General features: G+C 45.6%; 1 protein-coding gene across 1 annotated transcript; it reads right to left on the bottom strand.

Moving 5' to 3' along the window:
• Positions 1-10,160: 10,160 nt before the first annotated feature.
• LOC110529908 (G protein-coupled receptor 12-like) lies at positions 10,161-13,526 on the bottom strand. The gene has a single exon (XM_021612561.3). It carries the CDS (start codon positions 11,355-11,357, stop codon positions 10,254-10,256), a length of 1,104 nt encoding a protein of 367 aa, XP_021468236.2. The 5' UTR covers positions 11,358-13,526; the 3' UTR covers positions 10,161-10,253.
• Between the last annotated feature and the right edge of the window lie 8,393 nt (positions 13,527-21,919).

Raw genomic sequence — 21,919 nt, 5'->3', positions numbered from 1 at the left:
TTCTCAGGATTTGGTTGGGTCTAATTGTGCTGCTGTCCTGGGGCTCTGTGGGGTGTGTTTGTGAACAGAGCCCCAGGACCAGCTTGCTTAGGGGACACTTCTCCAGGTTCATCTCTCTGTAGGTGATGGCTTTGTTAAGGAAGGTTTGGGAATCACTTCCTTTTAGGTGGTTGTAGAATTTAACAGCTCTTTTCTGGATTTTGACAATTAGTGGGTATCGGCCTAATTCTGCACTGCATGCATTATTTGGTGTTCTACGTTGTACACTGAAGATATATTTGCAGAATTCTGCATGCAGAGTCTCAATTTGGTGTTTGTCCCATTTTGTGAAATCTTGGTTGGTGAGTGGACCCCAGACCTCACAACCATAAAGGGAAATGGGCTCTATGACTGATTCAAGTATTTTTAGCCAGACCTAATTGGTATGTTGAATTTTATGTTCGTTTTGATGGAATAGAATGCCCTTCTTGCCTTGTCTCTCAGATCGTTCACAGCCTTGTGGAAGTTACCTGTGGCGCTGATGTTTAGGCCAAGGTATATATCGTTTTTTGTGTGCTCTAGGGCAATGGTGTCTAGATGGGATTTGTATTTGTGGTCCTGGCGACTGGACCTTTTTTGGAACACCATTATTTTGGTCTTACTGAGATTTACTGTCAGGGCCCAAGTCTGGCAGAATCTGTGCAGAATATCTAGGTGCTGCTGTAGGCCCTCCTTGGTTGGTGACAGAAGCACCAGATCATCAGCAAACAGTAGACATTTGACATCAGATTCAAGTAGGGTGAGGCTGGGTGCTGCAGACTTTTCTAGTGCCCGCACCAATTCGTTGATATACAGTGGGGAGAACAAGTATTTGATACACTGCTGATTTTGCAGGTGTTCCTACTTACAAAGCATGTAGAGGTCTGTGATTTTTATCATAGGTACACTTCAACTGTGAGAGACGGAATCTAAAACAAAAATCCTGAAAATCACATTGTATGATTTTTAAGTAATTAATTAGCATTTTATTGCATGACATAAGTATTTGATACATCAGAAAAGCATAACTTAATATTTGGTACAGAAACCTTTGTTTGCTGTAGTTCTTGACCAGGTTTGCACACACTGCAGCAGGGATTTTGGCACACTCCTCCATACAAACCTTCTACATGCTTTGTAAGTAGGAAAACCTGCAAAATCGTCAGTGTATCAAATACTTGTTCTCCCCAATGTATATGTTGAAGAGGGTGGGGCTTAAGCTGCATCCCTGTCTAACCCCACGGCCCTGTGGGAAGAAAAGTGTGTGTTTTTGCCAATTATAACCGCACACTTGTTTGTGTACATGGATTTTATGATGTCGTATGTTTTACACCACTTTCCGTCAATTTGTATAGAAGACCCTCAGGCCAGATTGAGTCGAAGGCTTTTTTGAAATCAACAAAGCATGAGAAGACTTTGCCTTTGTTTTGATTTGTTTGGTTGTCAATCAGGGTGTGCAGGGTGAATACATGGTCTGTTATACGGTAATTTGGTAAAAAGTCAATTTGACATTTGCTCAGTACATTGTTTTCATTGAGGAAATGTATGCGTCTGCTGTTATTGATAATGCAGAGGATTTTCCCAAGGTTGCTGTTGACGCATATCCAACGGTAGTTATTGGGGTCAAATTTGTCTCCACTTTTGTGGATTGGGGTGATCAGTCCTTGGTTCCAAATATTGGGGAAGATTCCAGAGCTAAGGACGATGTTAAAGAGTTTTAGTATAGCCTATTGGAATTTGTTGTCTGTATATTTTATCATTTCATTAAGGATACCATCAACACCACATGCCTTTTTGGGTTGGAGGGTTTTTATTTTGTCCTGTAGCTCATTCAAGGTAATTGGAGAATCCAGTGGGTTCTGGTAGTCTTTAATAGTTAATTCTGAGATTTGTATTTTATTCTGTATATGTTTTTGCTCTTTATCCTTTGTTATAGAGCCAAAAAGATTGGAGAAGTGGTTTACCCATACGTCTCCATTTTGGATAGATAATTCTTCGTGTTGTTTAGTGTTTTCCAATATTCCCAGAAGTGGTTAGAGTCTATCGATTCTTCAATTACATTGAGCTGTTTTCTGACGTGCTGTTCCTTTTTCCGTAGTGTATTTCTGTATTGTTTTAGTGATTCACCATCGTGAAGGTGTAGACTCAGGTTTTCCGGGTCTCTATGTTTTTGGTTGGACAGGTTTCTCAATTTCTTTCTTCGATTTTTGCATTCTTCATCAAACCATTTGTCATTGTTGTTCATTTTCTTCGGTTTTCTATTTGAGATTTTTAGATTTGATAGGGAAGCTGAGAGGCAAAATATACTGTTAAGATTTTCTACTACCAAGTTTACACCTTCACTATTACAGTGGAACGTTTTACCCAGGAAATTGTCTAAAAGGGATTGAATTTGTTGTTGCCTAATTGTTTTTTGGTTGGTTTCCAAACTGCATTCCTTCCATCTATAGCATTCCTTAATGTTACTCAGTTCCTTTGGCTTTGATGCCTCAAGTAGACTGTAGACTGCTGTGGTCTGATAGGGGTGACAGTGGGCTGACTGTGAACGCTCTGAGAGACTCTGGGTTGAGGTCAGTGATAAAGTAGTCTACAGTACTACTGCCAAGAGATAAGCTATAGGTGTACCTACCATAGGTGTCCCCTCGAAGCCTACCATTGACTCTCTCTCTCTCTATCTCTCTCTCATTCAAATCAAAGGGCTTTATTGCCATGGGAAACATTCTGTATGTTTACATTGCCAAAGAAAATGAAATAGAGTAATAATACAAAATGAACAGTAAACATTACTCACAACATTTTCTAAGGAATAGAGACATTTCAAATGTCATATTATGTATATGTACAGTGTTATAAAGATGTGCAAATAGTTACAGTATAAAGGGGAAATAAATAAACATAACTATGGGTTGTATTTACCACGTTGTTTGTTCTTTTCTTGTGGCAACAGGTCACAAATCATGCTTCTGTGATGGTGCAGTGGTATTTCACCCAGAAGATATGGGAGTTTATTAATTATTTGTAGCTCTGTGTAATCTGAGGGAAATATGTGTCCCAAATATGGTCATACATTTGGCAGGAGGTTAGGAAGTACAGCTCAGTTTCCACCTCATTTTGTGGGCAGTGTGCACATGGCCTGTCTTCTCATGAGAGCCAGGTATGCCTACGCTGGCCTTTCACTGAGTCTATACATAGTCAAAGCTTTCCTTAATTTTGGGTCAGTCACAGTGGTCAGGCATTCTGCTACGGTTTATTCTCTATTTAGGGCCAAATAGCTTTCCAGTTTGCTCAGTTTTTTTGTACATACTTTCCAATAGGTCAAGTAATTGTCTTTTTGTTTTCTCATCATTTGATTGGGTCTAATTGTGCTGCTGTCTTGGGGCTCTGTGGGGCCTGTTTGTGTTTATGAACCAGCTGGTAGAGGGGACTCTTCTCCAGGTTCATCTCTCTTTAGGTGAGGGCTTTGTTATGGAAGGCTTGATAATCACTTGTTTTTATGTAGTTGTAGAATTTAATTGCTCTTTTCTGAATATTTTTTTATTGCTGTAAGCCCTTTTCTGAATTTTGATAATTAGTGGGAATCATCCTAATTCTGCTCTGCATGCATTGTTTGGGGTTTTACGTTGTACACAGAGGATGCTTTTGCAGAATTCTGCAATTTGATGTTTGTCCCTTTCTGTGAATTCTTGGTTGGTGAGTGGACCCCAGACTAGACAACCATAAAGGTTAATGGGTTCTATAACTATAGCTGTAGGCACTCCTTGGTTGGGGACAGAAGCACCCAACCATCTGCAAACATTCAACATTTGACTTCAGAGTAGGGCTGTTATGGTGACTGTATTACCAACACACCGGCAGTCATGGCGGTAGTCAAATTTCATGTGACCGCTTAGTCACGGTAATTAGGCTTCACCAAGCTTGGATGCTGATGATGGCTAATAGTAGCTTACCAAACTTACCAAACTCAGCATTCTTATTGTCCCTCTAATCACCGGAGTCGCCTCTTCACTGTTCACATTGAGACTGGTGTTTTGCGGGTACTTGGCGTCTGTTTCTTATAATTTCTTACTTCCCATGAGCCGGTTTGTAACAAAATCTCACCCTCATTCTGATGTTTAATAATAAATGTATTGTATAGTGTGTGTGTGGCAGGCTTACAATGATGGTAAAAACCAAATTTGAGAGCACGCTGACCCTGGTGCTAGAGGGGGTACGCAGCTGGAAGTTGAATGTTTGAAGGGGTACGGGACTATAAAAAGTTTGGGAACCACTGCCGTAGAGGTTAAACATTTTGGAGGTGTGTTTTGGATCATTGGCACCAACAAAGCACCCCTATACATCACACCTCCTCCTACACGCTTTATAGTGGGAACCACACATTTACCTACTCTGCATCTCACAAAGACACGGTGGTTGGAACCAAAAATCAAAACTTTGGACTCATCAGACCATAGGACAAATTTCCACCAGTCTAATGTCCATTGCTCGTGTTTCTTGGCCCAAGCAAGTCTTTTCTTTTTATTGCTGTCCTTTAGTAGTGGTTTCTTTGTAGCAATTTGACCATGAAGGCCTGATTCACGCAGTCTCCTCTGAACAGTTGATGTTGAGATGTGTCTGTTACTTGAACTCTGTGAAGCATTTATTTGGGAAGCAGTCTGAAGTGCAGTTAACTTTAATGAACTTATCCTTTTCAGCAGAGGTAACTCTGGGTCTTCCTTTCCTGTGGTGGTTCTCATGAGAGCCAGTTTCATCATGACTGAGCTTGAAGAAACATTCAAAGTTCTTGAAATGTTCCAGGTTGACTGACCTTCATGTCTTAAAGTAATCAAATCAAATCAAATCAAATTTTATTTGTCACATACACATGGTTAGCAGATGTTAATGTGAGTGTAGCGAAATGCTTGTGCTTCTAGTTCCGACAATGCAGTAATAACCAACAAGTAATCTAACTAACAATTCCAAAACTACTGTCTTGTACACAGTGTAAGGGGATAAAGAATATGTACATAAGGATATATGAATGAGTGATGGTACAGAGCAGCATAGGCAAGATACAGTAGATGGTATCGAGTACAGTATGTACAAATGAGATGAGTATGTAAACAAAGTGGCATAGTTTAAAGTGGCTAGTGATACATGTATTACATAAGGATACAGTCGATGATATAGAGTACAGTATATACGTATGCATATGAGATGAATAATGTAGGGTAAGTAACATTATATAAGGTAGCATTGTTTAAAGTGGCTAGTGATATATTTACATCATTTCCCATCAATTCCCATTATTAAAGTGGCTGGAGTTGAGTCAGTGTCAGTGTGTTGGCAGCAGCCACTCAATGTTAGTGGTGGCTGTTTAACAGTCTGATGGCCTTGAGATAGAAGCTGTTTTTCAGTCTCTCGGTCCCAGCTTTGATGCACCTGTACTGACCTCGCCTTCTGGATGATAGCGGGGTGAACAGGCAGTGGCTCGGGTGGTTGATGTCCTTGATGATCTTTATGGCCTTCCTGTGACATCGGGTGGTGTAGGTGTCCTGGAGGGCAGGTAGTTTGCCCCCGGTGATGCGTTGTGCAGACCTCACCACCCTCTGGAGAGCCTTACGGTTGAGGGCGGAGCAGTTGCCGTACCAGGCGGTGATACAGCCCGCCAGGATGCTCTCGATTGTGCATCTGTAGAAGTTTGTGAGTGCTTTTGGTGACAAGCCGAATTTCTTCAGCCTCCTGAGGTTGAAGAGGCGCTGCTGCGCCTTCTTCACAATGCTGTCTGTGTGAGTGGACCAATTCAGTTTGTCTGTGATGTGTATGCCGAGGAACTTAAAACTTGCTACCCTCTCCACTACTGTTCCATCGATGTGGATAGGGGGGTGTTCCCTCTGCTGTTTCCTGAAGTCCACAATCATCTCCTTAGTTTTGTTGACGTTGAGTGTGAGGTTATTTTCCTGACACCACACTCCGAGGGCCCTCACCTCCTCCCTGTAGGCCGTCTCGTCGTTGTTGGTAATCAAGCCTACCACTGTTGTGTCGTCCGCAAACTTGATGATTGAGTTGGAGGCGTGCGTGGCCACGCAGTCGTGGGTGAACAGGGAGTACAGGAGAGGGCTCAGAACGCACCCTTGTGGGGCCCCAGTGTTGAGGATCAGCGGGGAGGAGATGTTGTTGCCTACCCTCACCACCTGGGGGCGGCCCGTCAGGAAGTCCAGTACCCAGTTGCACAGGGCGGGGTCGAGACCCAGGGTCTCGAGCTTGATGACGAGCTTGGAGGGTACTATGGTGTTGAATGCCGAGCTGTAGTCAATGAACAGCATTCTCACATAGGTATTCCTCTTGTCCAGATGGGTTAGGGCGGTGTGCAGTGTGGTTGAGATTGCATCGTCTGTGGACCTATTTGGGCGGTAAGCAAATTGGAGTGGGTCTAGGGTGTCAGGTAGGGTGGAGGTGATATGGTCCTTGACTAGTCTCTCAAAGCACTTCATGATGACGGAAGTGAGTGCTACGGGGCAGTAGTCGTTTAGCTCAGTTACCTTAGCTTTCTTGGGAACAGGAACAATGGTGGCCCTCTTGAAGCATGTGGGAACAGCAGACTGGTATAGGGATTGATTGAATATGTCCGTAAACACACCGGCCAGCTGGTCTGCGCATGCTCTGAGGGCGCGGCTGGGGATGCCGTCTGGGCCTGCAGCCCTGCGAGGGTTAACACGTTTAAATGTCTTACTCACCTCGGCTGCAGTGAAGGAGAGACCGCATGTTTTCGTTGCAGGCCGTGTCAGTGGCACTGTATTGTCCTCAAAGCAGGCAAAAAAGTTATTTAGTCTGCCTGGGAGCAGGACATCCTGGTCCGTGACTGGGCTGGATTTCTTCCTGTAGTCCGTGATTGACTGTAGACCCTGCCACATGCCTCTTGTGTCTGAGCCGTTGAATTGAGATTCTACTTTGTCTCTGTACTGACGCTTAGCTTGTTTGATAGCCTTGCGGAGGGAATAGCTGCACTGTTTGTATTCGGTCATGTTACCAGACACCTTGCCCTGATTAAAAGCAGTGGTTCGCGCTTTCAGTTTCACGCGAATGCTGCCATCAATCCATGGTTTCTGGTTAGGGAATGTTTTAATCGTTGCTATGGGAACGACATCTTCAACGCACGTTCTAATGAACTCACACACCGAATCAGCGTATTCGTCAATGTTGTTGTCTGACGCAATACGAAACATGTCCCAGTCCACGTGGTGGAAGCAGTCTTGGAGTGTGGAGTCAGCATGGTCGGACCAGCGTTGGACAGACCTCAGCGTGGGAGCCTCTTGTTTTAGTTTCTGTCTGTAGGCAGGGATCAACAAAATGGAGTCGTGGTCAGCTTTTCCGAAAGGGGGGCGGGGCAGGGCCTTATATGCGTCGCGGAAGTTAGAGTAACAATGATCCAAGGTCTTTCCACCCCTGGTTGCGCAATCGATATGCTGATAAAATTTATCAGTAATCATGGGATATAGTTTCTCTTTGCTATTTGAGCTCTTCTTGCCATAATATGGACTTGACCTTTTACCAAATAGGGCTATCTTCTGTATACCACCCTTACCTTGTCACAACACAACTGATTGGCTCAAACGCATTAAGAAGGAAAGAATTTCCACAACTGAACTTTTAGCAAGGCACACCTGTTAATTGAAATGTATTCCAAGTGACTACCTCATGAAGCTGGTTGAGAGAATTCTAAGAGTGTGCAAGCTGTCAACAATGCAAAGGGTGGCTACTTTGAAGAACCTCAAATATAAAATATATTTTGATTTGTTTAACAATTTGTTGGTTACTACATGATTCTCCATATGTGTTATTTCATGGTTTTGATATCTTCACTATTATTCTACAATGTAGAAAATAGTAAAGATTAAGAAAAACCCTGAAAATGAGTAGGTGTGTCCAAACTTTTGACTGGTACTGTATGTTGAAGAGGGTGGGGCTCAAGCTGCATCCCTGTCTCACCATGAGGAAAGACATCTGGGTGTTTTTTTGCCAATTTTAACCACACACTTGTTGTTTTTGTAAATGGATTTTATAATGTTGTATGTTTCCCCCCAACACTGCTTTCCATCAACTTATATAGCAGACCCTCGTGCCAAATTGAGTCACAAGCTTTTTGAAACCAACAAAGCATGAGAAGACTTGGCTTTTGTTTAGTTTGTCAATTTTTATTTATATATTTTTATTTAATCTTTATTAAACTAGGCAAGTCAGTTAAGAACAAATTCTTTTTTAGAATGACGGCTTACCAAAAGGCAAAAGGCCTTTGGGATTAAAATGATATATATATATATATATATATATATATATATATATATATATACATACAGTAACCTTGCGAAAGTATTCGGCCCCCTTGAACTTTGCGACCTTTTGCCACATTTCAGGCTTCAAACATAAAGATATAAAACTGTATTTTTTTGTGAAGAATCAACAACAAGTGGGACACAATCATTAAGTGGAACGACATTTATTGGATATTTCAAACTTTTTTAACAAATCAAAAACTGAAAAATTGGGCGTGCAAAATTATTCAGCCCCCTTAAGTTAATACTTTGTAGCGCCACCTTTTGCTGCGATTACAGCTTTAAGTCGCTTGGGGTATGTCTCTATCAGTTTTGCACATCGAGAGACTGACATTTTTTCCCATTCCTCCTTGCAAAACAGCTCGAGCTCAGTGAGGTTGGATGGAGAGCATTTGTGAACAGTAGTTTTCAGTTCTTTCCACAGATTCTCGATTGGATTCAGGTCTGGACTTTGACTTGGCCATTCTAACACCTGGATATGTTTATTTTTGAACCATTCCATTGTAGATTTTGCTTTATGTTTTGGATCATTGTCTTGTTGGAAGACAAATCTCCGTCCCAGTCTCAGGTCTTTTGCAGACTCCATCAGGTTTTCTTCCAGAATGGTCCTGTATTTGGCTCCATCCATCTTCCCATCAATTTTAACCATCTTCCCTGTCCCTGCTGAAGAAAAGCAGGCCCAAACCATGATGCTGCCACCACCATGTTTGACAGTGGGGATGGTGTGTTCAGTGTGATGAGCTGTGTTGCTTTTACGCCAAACATAACGTTTTGCATTGTTGCCAAAAAGTTCAATTTTGGTTTCATCTGACCAGAGCACCTTCTTCCACATGTTTGGTGTGTCTCCCAGGCAAACTTTAATCAACACTTTTTATGGATATCTTTAAGAAATGGCTTTCTTCTTGCCACTCTTCCATAAAGGCCAGATTTGTGCAATATACGACTGATTGTTGTCCTATGGACAGAGTCTCCCACCTCAGCTGTAGATCTCTGCAGTTCATCCAGAGTGATCATGGGCCTCTTGGCTGCATCTCTGATAAGTCTTCTCCTTGTATGAGCTGAAAGTTTAGAGGGACGGCCAGGTCTTGGTAGATTTGCAGTGGTCTGATGCTCCTTCCATTTCAATATTATCGCTTGCACAGTGCTCCTTGGGATGTTTAAAGCTTGGGAAATCTTTTTGTATCCAATTCCGGCTTTAAACTTCTTCACAACAGTATCTCGGACCTGCCTGGTGTGGTCCTTGTTCTTCATGATGCTCTCTGCGCTTTTAACGGACCTCTGAGACTATCACAGTGCAGGTGCATTTATACGGAGACTTGATTACACACAGGTGGATTGTATTTATCATCATTAGTCATTTAGGTCAACATTGGATCATTCAGAGATCCTCACTGAACTTCTGGAGAGAGTTTGCTGCACTGAAAGTAAAGGGGCTGAATAATTTAGCACGCCCAATTTTTCAGTTTTTGATTTGTTAAAAAAGTTTGAAATATCCAATAAATGTCGTTCCACTTCATGATTGTGTCACACTTGTTGTTGATTCTTCACAAAAAAATACAGTTTTATATCTTTATGTTTGAAGCCTGAAATGTGGCAAAAGGTCGCAAAGATCAAGGGGGCCGAATACTTTCGCAAGGCACTGTATAGGCCTATGCAATGCTGCTTTGGCATTTCAAATACATTCAATAAAGTGCTAGTTTTTTCATTCTTTGCTCATATAGATACATAATGCCATATTTTTTTTCTTTACAAAAGCTGTTGTTCACAGCATTTCAGACGTACTGTGTCCTTGTCTTCAGTCGCAATAAAGTGCAGATGCTTGTTAGACATACATTTTGTTTAAAGGATTTAATGGTCAACTGAAAGCGAATTGTCGGTTGTCGAAATGCACACGTACACACACACTTATGTTCACTCAGCACCCCTCTAAACTTCACTGGGTGACCTGGAGTGGGTGGCTACGTTGCTTTGAAAGCAGCCGCAGAAGAGGACGTAGAGCGAGCGCTGGATCTCGGCATTACGGTAGGCGTAGATGATTGGGTTGATCATGGAGTTGTAGGTGGCCGGAAGCAGCGTGGCATACGTGTATACCGACGGGTATTCGCGCTCTCCCACCAGGCAGTAGATGGCGAAGGGTAGCCAGCTCGAGCCGAAGGTGCCTATAATGATGGCGAGCGTGGCCACGCCCTTCTTGGTGGCCACGTAGTGCGATGTGGTGAAGAAGTGCTGTTGAAGAGCGATCTGGTGCGCGTGGCGGCACACGATCTTGCAGATCTTGAAGTAGAGGGTCAGCATGAGTATGAAGATTATGAAGAAAGAGACCGCCAACAATGTCACATTGCTGCGAGTGAGTGGGCGCACGATGCTACACAAGCTTGGGTCGTCCAGGCAGTTCCAGCCTAGCACAGGCAGCAGGCCCAGGCACAGAGACACGCCCCATGTACTCACTAGCATCAGGTGCACGTAGTGGAGCGTCTTCTCTGAGAAGTAAGTCAGTGCGTTGTATAAAGAGAAGTACCGGTCCACTGTTATAGCCAGCAGGCTGCTTATGGACGCCGTGAAGGAGGCCACTAGGAACCCAACAGTAATAAGGCTAATAGTCTCTGAGGAGAGGACGTACTGGAACACGAAGTTGAGGATTAATCCCATGCCTGCCAGTAAATCGGCTGTGGCTAGGCTTCCTACGAGCACGAACATGGGGGTGCGCAGGGTTGGCGTATAGAAGATGATAGCCACCACGATGGCGTTCTCGCAGGCGATGACAGTGCCCGACATGCAAAGCATGATATCCCACGGGTTGATGGGGAAGTCCAGAGAGGCAGTGGAGAGCCCCAGGCTGACATTGCGCTCTGGAAAGTTGGTCTCCATCCACGGGAGAGCCTCTCCAGCCACCACAACCATCATTGCGGTGTCGTTACACATGTCTGCTTTCCCCTCCTGAAGAGAGAATGAGAGAGAGAGAGATTGTGGTTTAGTTTCACTAAGGGAAACCATGGCAACCATGACAGAGAGGGAGAAGCATTCATCCATGTATAGATAGTCTAGCTAGCTCCATTTTTTGATATTATACGTTTCTAATTTTGTCAAAGTAGTTTTCATTGCAAGTTAAAGCGTACTGTTAGCTAGCTAGCTAACGTTAACTGTCTGGTTCACTAGCTAACACTACATGTATGATCTGTGTAGTAATATTATTCATATTTCAGAGCCATTTGCATTGCTATTTATAGCTAGCTAACATTGAACAGTACCCATAGTTGGTTACCTTTAGCTACCAGCAGATTCAGGTATTAACATTATGAGTTGGGATTATGGTTCATTGTTTAGCTAGGTAACTAACTACATGTCTAAACAAAAGACTCAACTATGCAAGTAACCATTTCACTGTTCCGTTTACACCTTCTGTATCCTGTGCATGTGACAAATAAACTTAGATTTGATTTGATATAGTGTGTGTTTACCAGAGTGAAGAAGAACATGACCTGCACCACTCTGGTACACTCTGAAATAGGGGTAGATAGCCAGAGGGAATTTACAAATGCATCCTTTGAATTTAGCTAGCTGTTTTAGCTTGCCACCACATCATGTACTGTATATGTTGGATGTAATTGAATTGTCAAAGCTAGCTAGTTTATTTTAAATGTTGCTTGCAGTGGAGGTTTGGGTTTCTCTGAGAGCAATATAGCTAGAACTGGCTAACTAGCTAGATTATTTCTAGCTAAAAAGGTAGCTGGTCTGGAGCCTCATCTGCCTATGGACAGACCACAGCCAATGTAAGTTAGTCTTTGGTATAATTTAGTTAGCTAGTTCCTGAACATTAACCCCTTGTTCTTCATCTTGTGTGGAATAGTTTCACTGACTCTCTGTCTCTGCATTATCCACAGGGTAACTGTCAACTTGTGAGTCTGAAAATTTACCCTGGAGGTTAAGAAATCTGCATTGTAAGTATCAATTTGATGTTCATGAACATTAACCTGGAATTCTTCATCTTGTGTGGAATTTCATTTATCTCATTATCCAGGGTTAACTCAAATAGTTTGTGTAGCTATTTTCTTAGCTATTTATTTGAAATATACACTGAGTGTAAAAACATTAGGAACACCTGCTCTTTCCATGACATAGACTGACCAGGTGAATCCAGGTGAAAGCTATGATCCCTTATTGATGTCACCTCTTAAATCCACTTCAACCAATGTTGATGAAGGTGAGGAGACAGGTTAAAGAAGGATTTTTAAGCCTTGAAACGATTGAGACATGGATTGAGACAGAGGTTGAATGAGCACAGTCCACCACCCAAAGGACATCCAGCCAACTGTGGGAAGCATTGGAGTCAACATTGGGCAGCATCCAAATCAAATCAAATCAAATGTATTTATATAGCCCTTCGTACATCAGCTGATATCTCAAACTGCTGTACAGAAACCCAGTCTAAAACCCCAAACAGCAAGCAATGCAGGTGTAGAAGCACGGTGGCTAGGAAAAACTCCCTAGAAAGGCCAAAACCTAGGAAGAAACCTAGAGAGGAACCAGGCTATGTGGGGTGGCCAGTCCTCTTCTGGCTGTGCCGGGTGGAGATTATAACAAAACATGGTCAAGATGTTCAAATGTTCATAAATGACCAGCATGGTCGAATAATAATAAGGCAGAATAGTTGAAACTGGAGCAGCAGCACAGTCAGGTGGACTGGGGACAGCAAGGAGTCATCATGTCAGGTATTCCTGGGGCATAGTCCTAGGGCTCAGGTCCTCCGAGAGAGAGAAAGAAAGAGATAATTAGAGAGAGCATATGTGGGATGGCCAGTCCTCTTCTGGCTGTGCCGGGTGGAGATTATAACAGAACATGGCCAAGATGTTCAAATGTTCATAAATGACCAGCATGGTCGAATAATAATAAGGCAGAACAGTTGAAACTGGAGCAGCAGCACAGCCAGGTGGACTGGGGACAGCAAGGAGTAATCATGTCAGGTAGTCCTGGGGCATGGTCCTAGGGCTCAGGTCCTCCGAGAGAGAGAAAGAGAGAAGGAGAGAATTAGAGAACGCACACTTAGATTCACACAGGACACCAAATAGGACAGGAGAAGTACTCCAGATATAACAAACTGACCCTAGCCCCCCGACACATAAACTACTGCAGCATAAATACTGGAGGCTGAGACAGGAGGGGTCTGGAGACACTGTGGCCCACTCCGAGGACACCCCCGGACAGGGCCAAACAGGAAGGATATAACCCCATCCACTTTGCCAAAGCACAGCCCCCACACCTCTAGAGGGATATCTTCAACCACCAACTTACCATCCTGAGACAAGGCTGAGTATAGCCCACAAAGACCTCCGCCACGGCACAACCCAAGGGGGAGGGGGAGGGGGAGGGGGAGGGGGAGGGAGGGGGGGGGGGGGGGGGCGCCAACCCAGACAGGATGACCACATCAGTGACTCAACCCACTCAGGTGACGCACCCCCTCCAGGGACGGCATGAGAGAGCCCCAGTAAAGCCAGTGACTCAGCCCCTGTAATAGGGTTAGAGGCAGAGAATCCCAGTGGAAAGAGGGGAACCGGCCAGGCAAAGACAGCAAGGGCGGTTCGTTGCTCCAGAGCCTTTCCGTTCACCCTCCCACTCCTGGGCCAGACTACACTCAATCATATGACCCACTGAAGAGATGAGTCTTCAGTAGAGACTTAAAGGTTGAGACCGAGTTTGCGTCTCTGACATGGGTAGGCAGACCGTTCCATAAAAATGGAGCTCTATAGGAGAAAGCCCTGCCTCCAGCTGTTTGCTTAAAAATTCTAGGGACAATTAGGAGGCCTGCGTCTTGTGACCGTAGCGTACGTGTAGGTATGTACGGCAGGACCAAATCAGAGAGATAGGTAGGAGCAAGCCCATGTAATGCTTTGTAGGTTAGCAGTAAAACCTTGAAATCAGCCCTTGCTTTGACAGGAAGCCAGTGTAGAGAGGCTAGCACTGGAGTAATATGATCAAATTTTTGGTTCTAGTCAGGATTCTAGCAGCCGTATTTAGCACTAACTGAAGTTTATTTAGTGCTTTATCCGGGTAGCCGGAAAGTAGAGCATTGCAGTAGTCTAACCTAGAAGTGACAAAAGCATGGATTAATTTTTCTGCATCATTTTTGGACAGAAAGTTTCTGATTTTTGCAATGTTACGTAGATGGAAAAAAGCTGTCCTTGAAATGGTCTTGATATGTTCTTCAAAAGAGAGATCAGGGTCCAGAGTAACGCCGAGGTCCTTCACAGTTTTATTTGAGACGACTGTACAACCATTAAGATTAATTGTCAGATTCAACAGAAGATCTCTTTGTTTCTTGGGACCTAGAACAAGCATCTCTGTTTTGTCCGAGTTTAAAAGTAGAAAGTTTGCAGCCATCCACTTCCTTATGTCTGAAACACATTCTTCTAGCAATGTCATGTACTGTCATGTTGTGTCTTGTCTCTGTCCTTTCCCTTCACCCTGTCTCCCTCTGCTGGTCGTTGTTAGGTTACCTTTTCTCCCCCTCTTTCCCCCAGCTGTGCCTTGTCTCCTCCTAACCACCTCGTCACCCCTTTTCCCACCTGTTCCCTTTTTCCCTCTGATTAGTCCCCTATATCTCTCTCTGTTTTTGTTCCTGTCCTTGTCGGATTCTTGTTTGTTGTGTTTCATGCCTGAACCAGACTGTCGTCATGTTTGCTGTAACCTTGTCTTGTCCTGTCGGAATCTGCCGGTCCGTCTGAGCCTACCTATGTTTGGTAATTAAAGAAGCTCTGTTTAAGTTAATTCGCTTTTGGGTCCTCATTCACGCACCGTAACAGAAGAATCCGACCAAGAATGGACCCAGCGACTTCGGATCCTCTCCACTCAGCCGTCGGGATCCAGGGAGCGATGCTAGGCAGACACGAGCAGGAAGTGTCTGCTGCTCGACATGCCGTTGAGACCCTGGCCACCCAAGTCTCCAACCTCACAGAACAGGTTCACCATCTCCGCCTCGATCCACCGGCCACTTCCAGGGCTTTCGAATCTCCGGAGCCCAGAATCAATAACCCGCCGTGTTACTCTGGGGAGCCCACTGAATGCCGCTCGTTCCTCACCCAGTGTGATATTGTGTTTTCTCTCCAGCCCAACACTTACTCCAGGAGCACTGCTCGTGTCGCCTACGTCATATCTCTCCTTATTGGACGGGCTCGTGAGTGGGGCACGGCAATCTGGGAGGCAAGGGCTGAGTGTACTAACCAGTATCAGGACTTTAAGGAGGAGATGATACGGGTTTTTGATCGATCTGTTTTTGGGGAGGAGGCTTCCAGGGCCCTGTCTTCCCTATGTCAAGGCAATCGATCCATAACAGACTACTCTATTGAGTTTCGCACTCTTGCTGTCTCCAGTGGCTGGAACGAGCCGGCCTTGCTCGCTCGTCTTCTGGAGGGTCTCCGCGCAGAGGTAAAGGATGAGATTCTCTCCCGGGAGGTTCCTTCCAGCGTGGATTCCTTGATTGAACTCGCTATTCGCATTGAGCGACGGGTTGATCTTCGTCACCGAGCTCGTGGAAAGGAGCTCGCGCTCTCCGTCGCCCCCCTCTCCGCATCACTACCATCTTCCTCTGCCGGCTCGGGTGCTGAGCCCATGCAGCTGGGAGGTATCCGCATCTCGACTAAGGAGAGGGAACGGAGAATCACCAACCGCCTCTGTCTCTATTGCGGTTCCGCTGGTCATTTTGTCACTTCATGTCCAGTAAAAGGCCAGAGCTCGTCAGTAAGCGGAGGGCTACTGGTGAGCGCTACTACTCCTGTCTCTCCTTCAAGATCCTGCACTACCTTGTCGGTCCATCTACGCTGGACCGGTTCGTCAGCTTCCTGCAGTGCCTTAATAGACTCTGGGGCGGAGGGCTGTTTTATGGACGAGACCTGGGCTCGGGAACATGACATTCCTCTCAGACAGTTAAAGGAGCCCACGGCCTTGTTCGCCCTGGATGGTAGCCCTCTCCCCAGGATTCAGCGTGAGACGCTACCTTTAACCCTCACTGTTTCTGGTAATCATAGTGAAACCATTTCTTTTTTAATTTTTCGTTCACCTTTTACACCTGTTGTTTTGGGCCATCCCTGGCTAGTTTGTCATAATCCTTCCATTAATTGGTCTAGTAATTCTATCCTCTCCTGGAACGTCTCTTGTCATGTGAAATGTTTAATGTCTGCTATCCCTCCTGTTTCCTCTGTCTCTTCTTCACAGGAGGAGCCTGGTGATTTGACAGGGGTGCCGGAGGAATATCACGATCTGCGCACGGTGTTCAGTCGGTCCAGGGCCACCTCTCTTCCTCCACACCGGTCGTATGATTGTAGTATTGATCTCCTTCCGGGAACCACCCCCCCCCGGGGTAGACTATACTCTCTGTCGGCTCCCGAACGTAAGGCTCTCGAAGATTATTTGTCTGTAGCTCTTGACGCCGGTACCATAGTCCCCTCCTCCTCTCCCGCCGGAGCGGGGTTTTTTTTTGTCAAGAAGAAGGACGGGTCTCTGCGCCCCTGCATAGATTATCGAGGGCTGAATGACATAACAGTGAAGAATCGTTATCCGCTTCCTCTTATGTCTTCAGCCTTCGAGATCCTGCAGGGAGCCAGGTTTTTTACTAAGTTGGACCTTCGTAACGCTTACCATCTCGTGCGCATCAGGGAGGGGGACGAGTGGAAGACGGCGTTTAACACTCCGTTAGGGCACTTTGAATACCGGGTTCTTCCTTTCGGCCTCGCTAACGCTCCAGCTGTCTTTCAGGCATTAGTCAATGATGTCCTGAGAGACATGCTGAACATCTTTGTTTTCGTTTACCTTGACGATATCCTGATTTTTTCACCGTCACTCCAGATTCATGTTCAGCACGTTCGACGTGTCCTCCAGCGCCTTTTAGAGAATTGTCTTTTTGTGAAGGCTGAGAAGTGCACTTTTCATGCCTCCTCCGTCACATTTCTCGGTTCTGTTATTTCCGCTGAAGGCATTAAGATGGATCCCGCTAAGGTCCAAGCTGTCATTGATTGGCCCGTCCCTAAGTCACGCGTCGAGCTGCAGCGCTTTCTCGGCTTCGCGAACTTCTATCGTCGTTTCATCCGTAATTTCGGTCAGGTGGCAGCTCCTCTCACAGCCCTTACTTCTGTCAAGACGTGCTTTAAGTGGTCCGTTTCCGCCCAGGGAGCTTTTGATCTCCTCAAGAATCGTTTTACATCCGCTCCTATCCTTGTTACACCTGACGTCTCTAGACAGTTCGTTGTCGAGGTTGACGCGTCAGAGGTGGGCGTGGGAGCCATTCTTTCTCAGCGCTCCCTCTCTGACGACAAGGTCCACCCATGCGCGTATTTTTCTCATCGCCTGTCGCCGTCGGAACGTAACTATGATGTGGGTAACCGCGAACTGCTCGCCATCCGGTTAGCCCTAGGCGAATGGCGACAGTGGTTGGAGGGGGCGACCGTTCCTTTTGTCGTTTGGACTGACCATAGGAACCTTGAGTACATCCGTTCTGCCAAACGACTTAATGCGCGTCAGGCGCGTTGGGCGCTGTTTTTCGCTCGTTTCGAGTTCGTGATTTCTTATCGTCCGGGCTCTAAGAACACCAAGCCTGATGCTTTGTCTCGTCTCTTCAGTTCTTCAGTAGCCTCCACTGACCCCGAGGGGATTCTCCCTGAGGGGCGTGTTGTCGGGTTGACTGTCTGGGGAATTGAGAGGCAGGTAAAACAAGCGCTCACTCACACTCCGTCGCCGCGCGCTTGTCCTAGGAACCTTCTTTTCGTTCCCGTTCCTACTCGTCTGGCCGTTCTTCAGTGGGCTCACTCTGCCAAGTTAGCCGGCCACCCTGGCGTTCGGGGTACGCTTGCTTCCATTCGCCAGCGTTTTTGGTGGCCCACCCGGGAGCATGACACGCGTCGTTTCGTGGCTGCTTGTTCGGTCTGCGCGCAGACTAAGTCCGGTAACTCTCCTCCTGCCGGCCGTCTCAGGCCGCTTCCTATTCCCTCTCGACCGTGGTCTCACATCGCCTTAGATTTTGTCACCGGACTGCCTTCGTCAGCGGGGAAGACTGTTATTCTTACGGTTGTCGATAGGTTCTCTAAGGCGGCTCATTTCATTCCCCTTGCTAAGCTTCCTTCTGCTAAAGAGACGGCACAAATCATCATCGAGAATGTTTTCAGAATTCATGGCCTTCCGTCAGACGTCGTTTCGGACAGAGGTCCGCAATTCACGTCTCAATTTTGGAGGGAGTTTTGCCGTTTGATTGGGGCTTCCGTCAGTCTCTCTTCCGGCTTTCACCCCCAGTCTAACGGTCAAGCAGAACGGGCCAATCAGACTATTGGTCGCATCTTACGCAGTCTTTCTTTTCGTAACCCTGCGTCTTGGTCAGAACAGCTCCCCTGGGCAGAATACGCCCACAACTCGCTTCCTTCGTCTGCGACCGGGCTATCTCCTTTTCTGAGTAGCCTCGGGTACCAGCCTCCGCTGTTCTCATCTCAGTTCGCCGAGTCCAGCGTCCCCTCCGCTCAGGCTTTTGTCCAACGTTGCGAGCGCACCTGGAAGAGGGTCAGGTCTGCACTTTGCCGTTATAGGACGCAGACTGTGAGGGCTGCTAATAAGCGTAGAACTAAGAGTCCTAGATATTGTCGCGGTCAGAGAGTTTGGCTCTCCACTCAGAACCTTCCCCTTAAGACGGCTTCTCGCAAGTTGACCCCGCGGTTCATTGGTCCGTTCCGTATTTCTCGGGTCATTAATCCTGTCGCAGTTCGACTTCTTCTTCCGCGATACCTTCGTCGCGTCCACCCGGTCTTCCATGTCTCCTGCATCAAGCCCGTCCTTCGCGCCCCCGCTCGTCTTCCCCCCCCCCCCCCCATCCTTGTCGAGGGCGCACCCATCTACAGGGTCCGTAGAATTTTGGACATGCGTCCTCGGGGCCGTGGTCACCAGTACCTCGTAGATTGGGAGGGGTACGGTCCTGAGGAGAGGAGTTGGGTTCCCTCTCGGGACGTGCTGGACCGTGCGCTGATCGAGGATTTCCTCCGTTGCCGCCAGGTTTCCTCCTCGAGTGCGCCAGGAGGCGCTCGGTGAGTGGGGGGGTACTGTCATGTACTGTCATGTTGTGTCTTGTCTCTGTCCTTTCCCTTCACCCTGTCTCCCTCTGCTGGTCGTTGTTAGGTTACCTTTTCTCCCCCTCTTTCCCCCAGCTGTGCCTTGTCTCCTCCTAACCACCTCGTCACCCCTTTTCCCACCTGTTCCCTTTTTCCCTCTGATTAGTCCCCTATATCTCTCTCTGTTTTTGTTCCTGTCCTTGTCGGATTCTTGTTTGTTGTGTTTCATGCCTGAACCAGACTGTCGTCATGTTTGCTGTAACCTTGTCTTGTCCTGTCGGAATCTGCCGGTCCGTCTGAGCCTACCTATGTTTGGTAATTAAAGAAGCTCTGTTTAAGTTAATTCGCTTTTGGGTCCTCATTCACGCACCGTAACAAGCAAGGGCAATTTTGGGCTTCACCATGTTTAATTGAGATGTACAGCTGTGTGTCATCCGCATAGCAGTGAAAGTTAACATTATGTTTTCGAATAACATCACCAAGAGGTAAAATATATAGTGAAAACAATAGTGGTCCTAAAACGGAACCTTGAGGAACACCGAAATTTACAGTTGATTTGTCAGAGGACAAACCATTCACAGAGACAAACTGATATCTTTCCGACAGATAAGATCTAAACCAGGCCAGAACTTGTCCGTGTAGACCAATTTGGGTTTCCAATCTCTCCAAAAGAATGTGGTGATCGATGGTATCAAAAGCAGCACTAAGGTCTAGGAGCACGAGGACAGATGCAGAGCCTCGGTCCGATGCCATTAAAATGTAATTTACCACCTTCACAAGTGCCGTCTCAGTGCTATGATGGGGTCTAAAACCAGACTGAAGCATTTCGTATACATTGTTTGTCTTCAGGAAGGCAGTGAGTTGTTGCGCAACAGCCTTTTCTAAAATGTTTGAGAGGAATGGAAGATTCGATATAGGCCGATAGTTTTTTATATTATCTGGGTCAAGGTTTGGCTTTTTCAAGAGAGGCTTTATTACTGCCACTTTTAGTGAGTTTGGTACACATCCGGTGGATAGAGAGCCGTTTATTATGTTCAACATAGGAGGGCCAAGCACAGGAAGCAGCTCTTTCAGTAGTTTAGTTGGAATAGGGTCCAGTATGCAGCTTGAAGGTTTAGAGGCCATGATTATTTTCATCATTGTGTCAAGAGATATAGTACTAAAACACTTGAGCGTCTCTCTTGATCCTAGGTCCTGGCAGAGTTGTGCAGACTCAGGACAACTGAGCTTTGAAGGAATACGCAGATTTAAGGAGGAGTCCGTAATTTGCTTTCTAATAATCATAATCTTTTCCTCAAAGAAGTTCATGAATTTATCACTGCTAAAGTGAAAGTCATCCTCTCTTGGGGAATGCTGCTTTTTAGTTAGCTTTGCGACAGTATCAAAAAGGAATTTCGGATTGTTCTTATTTTCCTCAATTAAGTTAGAAAAATAGGAAGATCGAGCAGCAGTAAGGGCTCTTCAGTACTGCACAGTACTGTCTTTCCAAGCTAGTCGGAAGACTTCCAGTTTGGTGTGGCGCCATTTCCGTTCCAATTTTCTGGAAGCTTGCTTCAGAGCTCGGGTATTTTCTGTGTACCAGGGAGCTAGTTTCTTATGAGAAATGTTTTTAGTTTTTAGGGGTGCAACTGCATCTAGGGTATTGCGCAAGGTTAAGTTGAGTTCCTCAGTTAGGTGGTTAACTGATTTTTGTCCTCTGGCGTCCTTGGGTAGACAGAGGGAATCTGGAAGGACATCAAGGAATCTTTGTGTTCTCTGTGAATTTATAGCACGACTTTTGATGATCCTTGGTTGGGGTCTGAGCAGATTATTTGTTGCAATTGCAAAAGTAATAAAATGGTGGTCCGATAGTCCAGGATTATGAGGAAAAACATTAAGATCCACAACATTTATTCCATGGGACAAAACAAGGTCCAGCGTATGACTGTGACAGTGAGTGGGTCCAGAGACATGTTGGACAAAACCCACTGAGTCGATGATGGCTCCGAAAGCCTTTTGGAGTGGGTCTGTGGACTTTTCCATGTGAATATTAAAGTCACCAAAGATTAGAATATTATCCGCTATGACTACAAGGTCCGATAGGAATTCAGGGAACTCAGTGAGGAACGCTGTATATGGCCCAGGAGGCCTGTAAACAGTAGCTATAAAAAGTGATTGAGTAGGCTGCATAGATTTCATGACTAGAAGCTCAAAAGACGAAAACGTCATTTTTTTTTTTGTAAATTGAAATTTGCTATCGTAAATGTTAGCAACACCTCCGCCTTTGCGGGATGCACGGGGGATATGGTCACTAGTGTAGCCAGGAGGTGAGGCCTCATTTAACACAGTAAATTCATCAGGCTTAAGCCATGTTTCAGTCAGGCCAATCACATCAAGATTATGATCAGTGATTAGTTCATTGACTATAATTGCCTTTGAAGTAAGGGATCTAACATTAAGTAGCCCTATTTTGAGATGTGAGGTATCATGATCTCTTTCAATAATGACAGGAATGAAGGTGGTCTTTATCCTAGTGAG

Source organism: Oncorhynchus mykiss, chromosome 8, assembly GCF_057628025.1.
Source record: "Oncorhynchus mykiss isolate SJ-2025 chromosome 8, ASM5762802v1, whole genome shotgun sequence".
NCBI lineage: Eukaryota > Metazoa > Chordata > Actinopteri > Salmoniformes > Salmonidae > Oncorhynchus > Oncorhynchus mykiss.
Note: the sequence above shows the minus strand (reverse complement) of the source record. Positions and strands in the feature narration are given on the sequence as shown.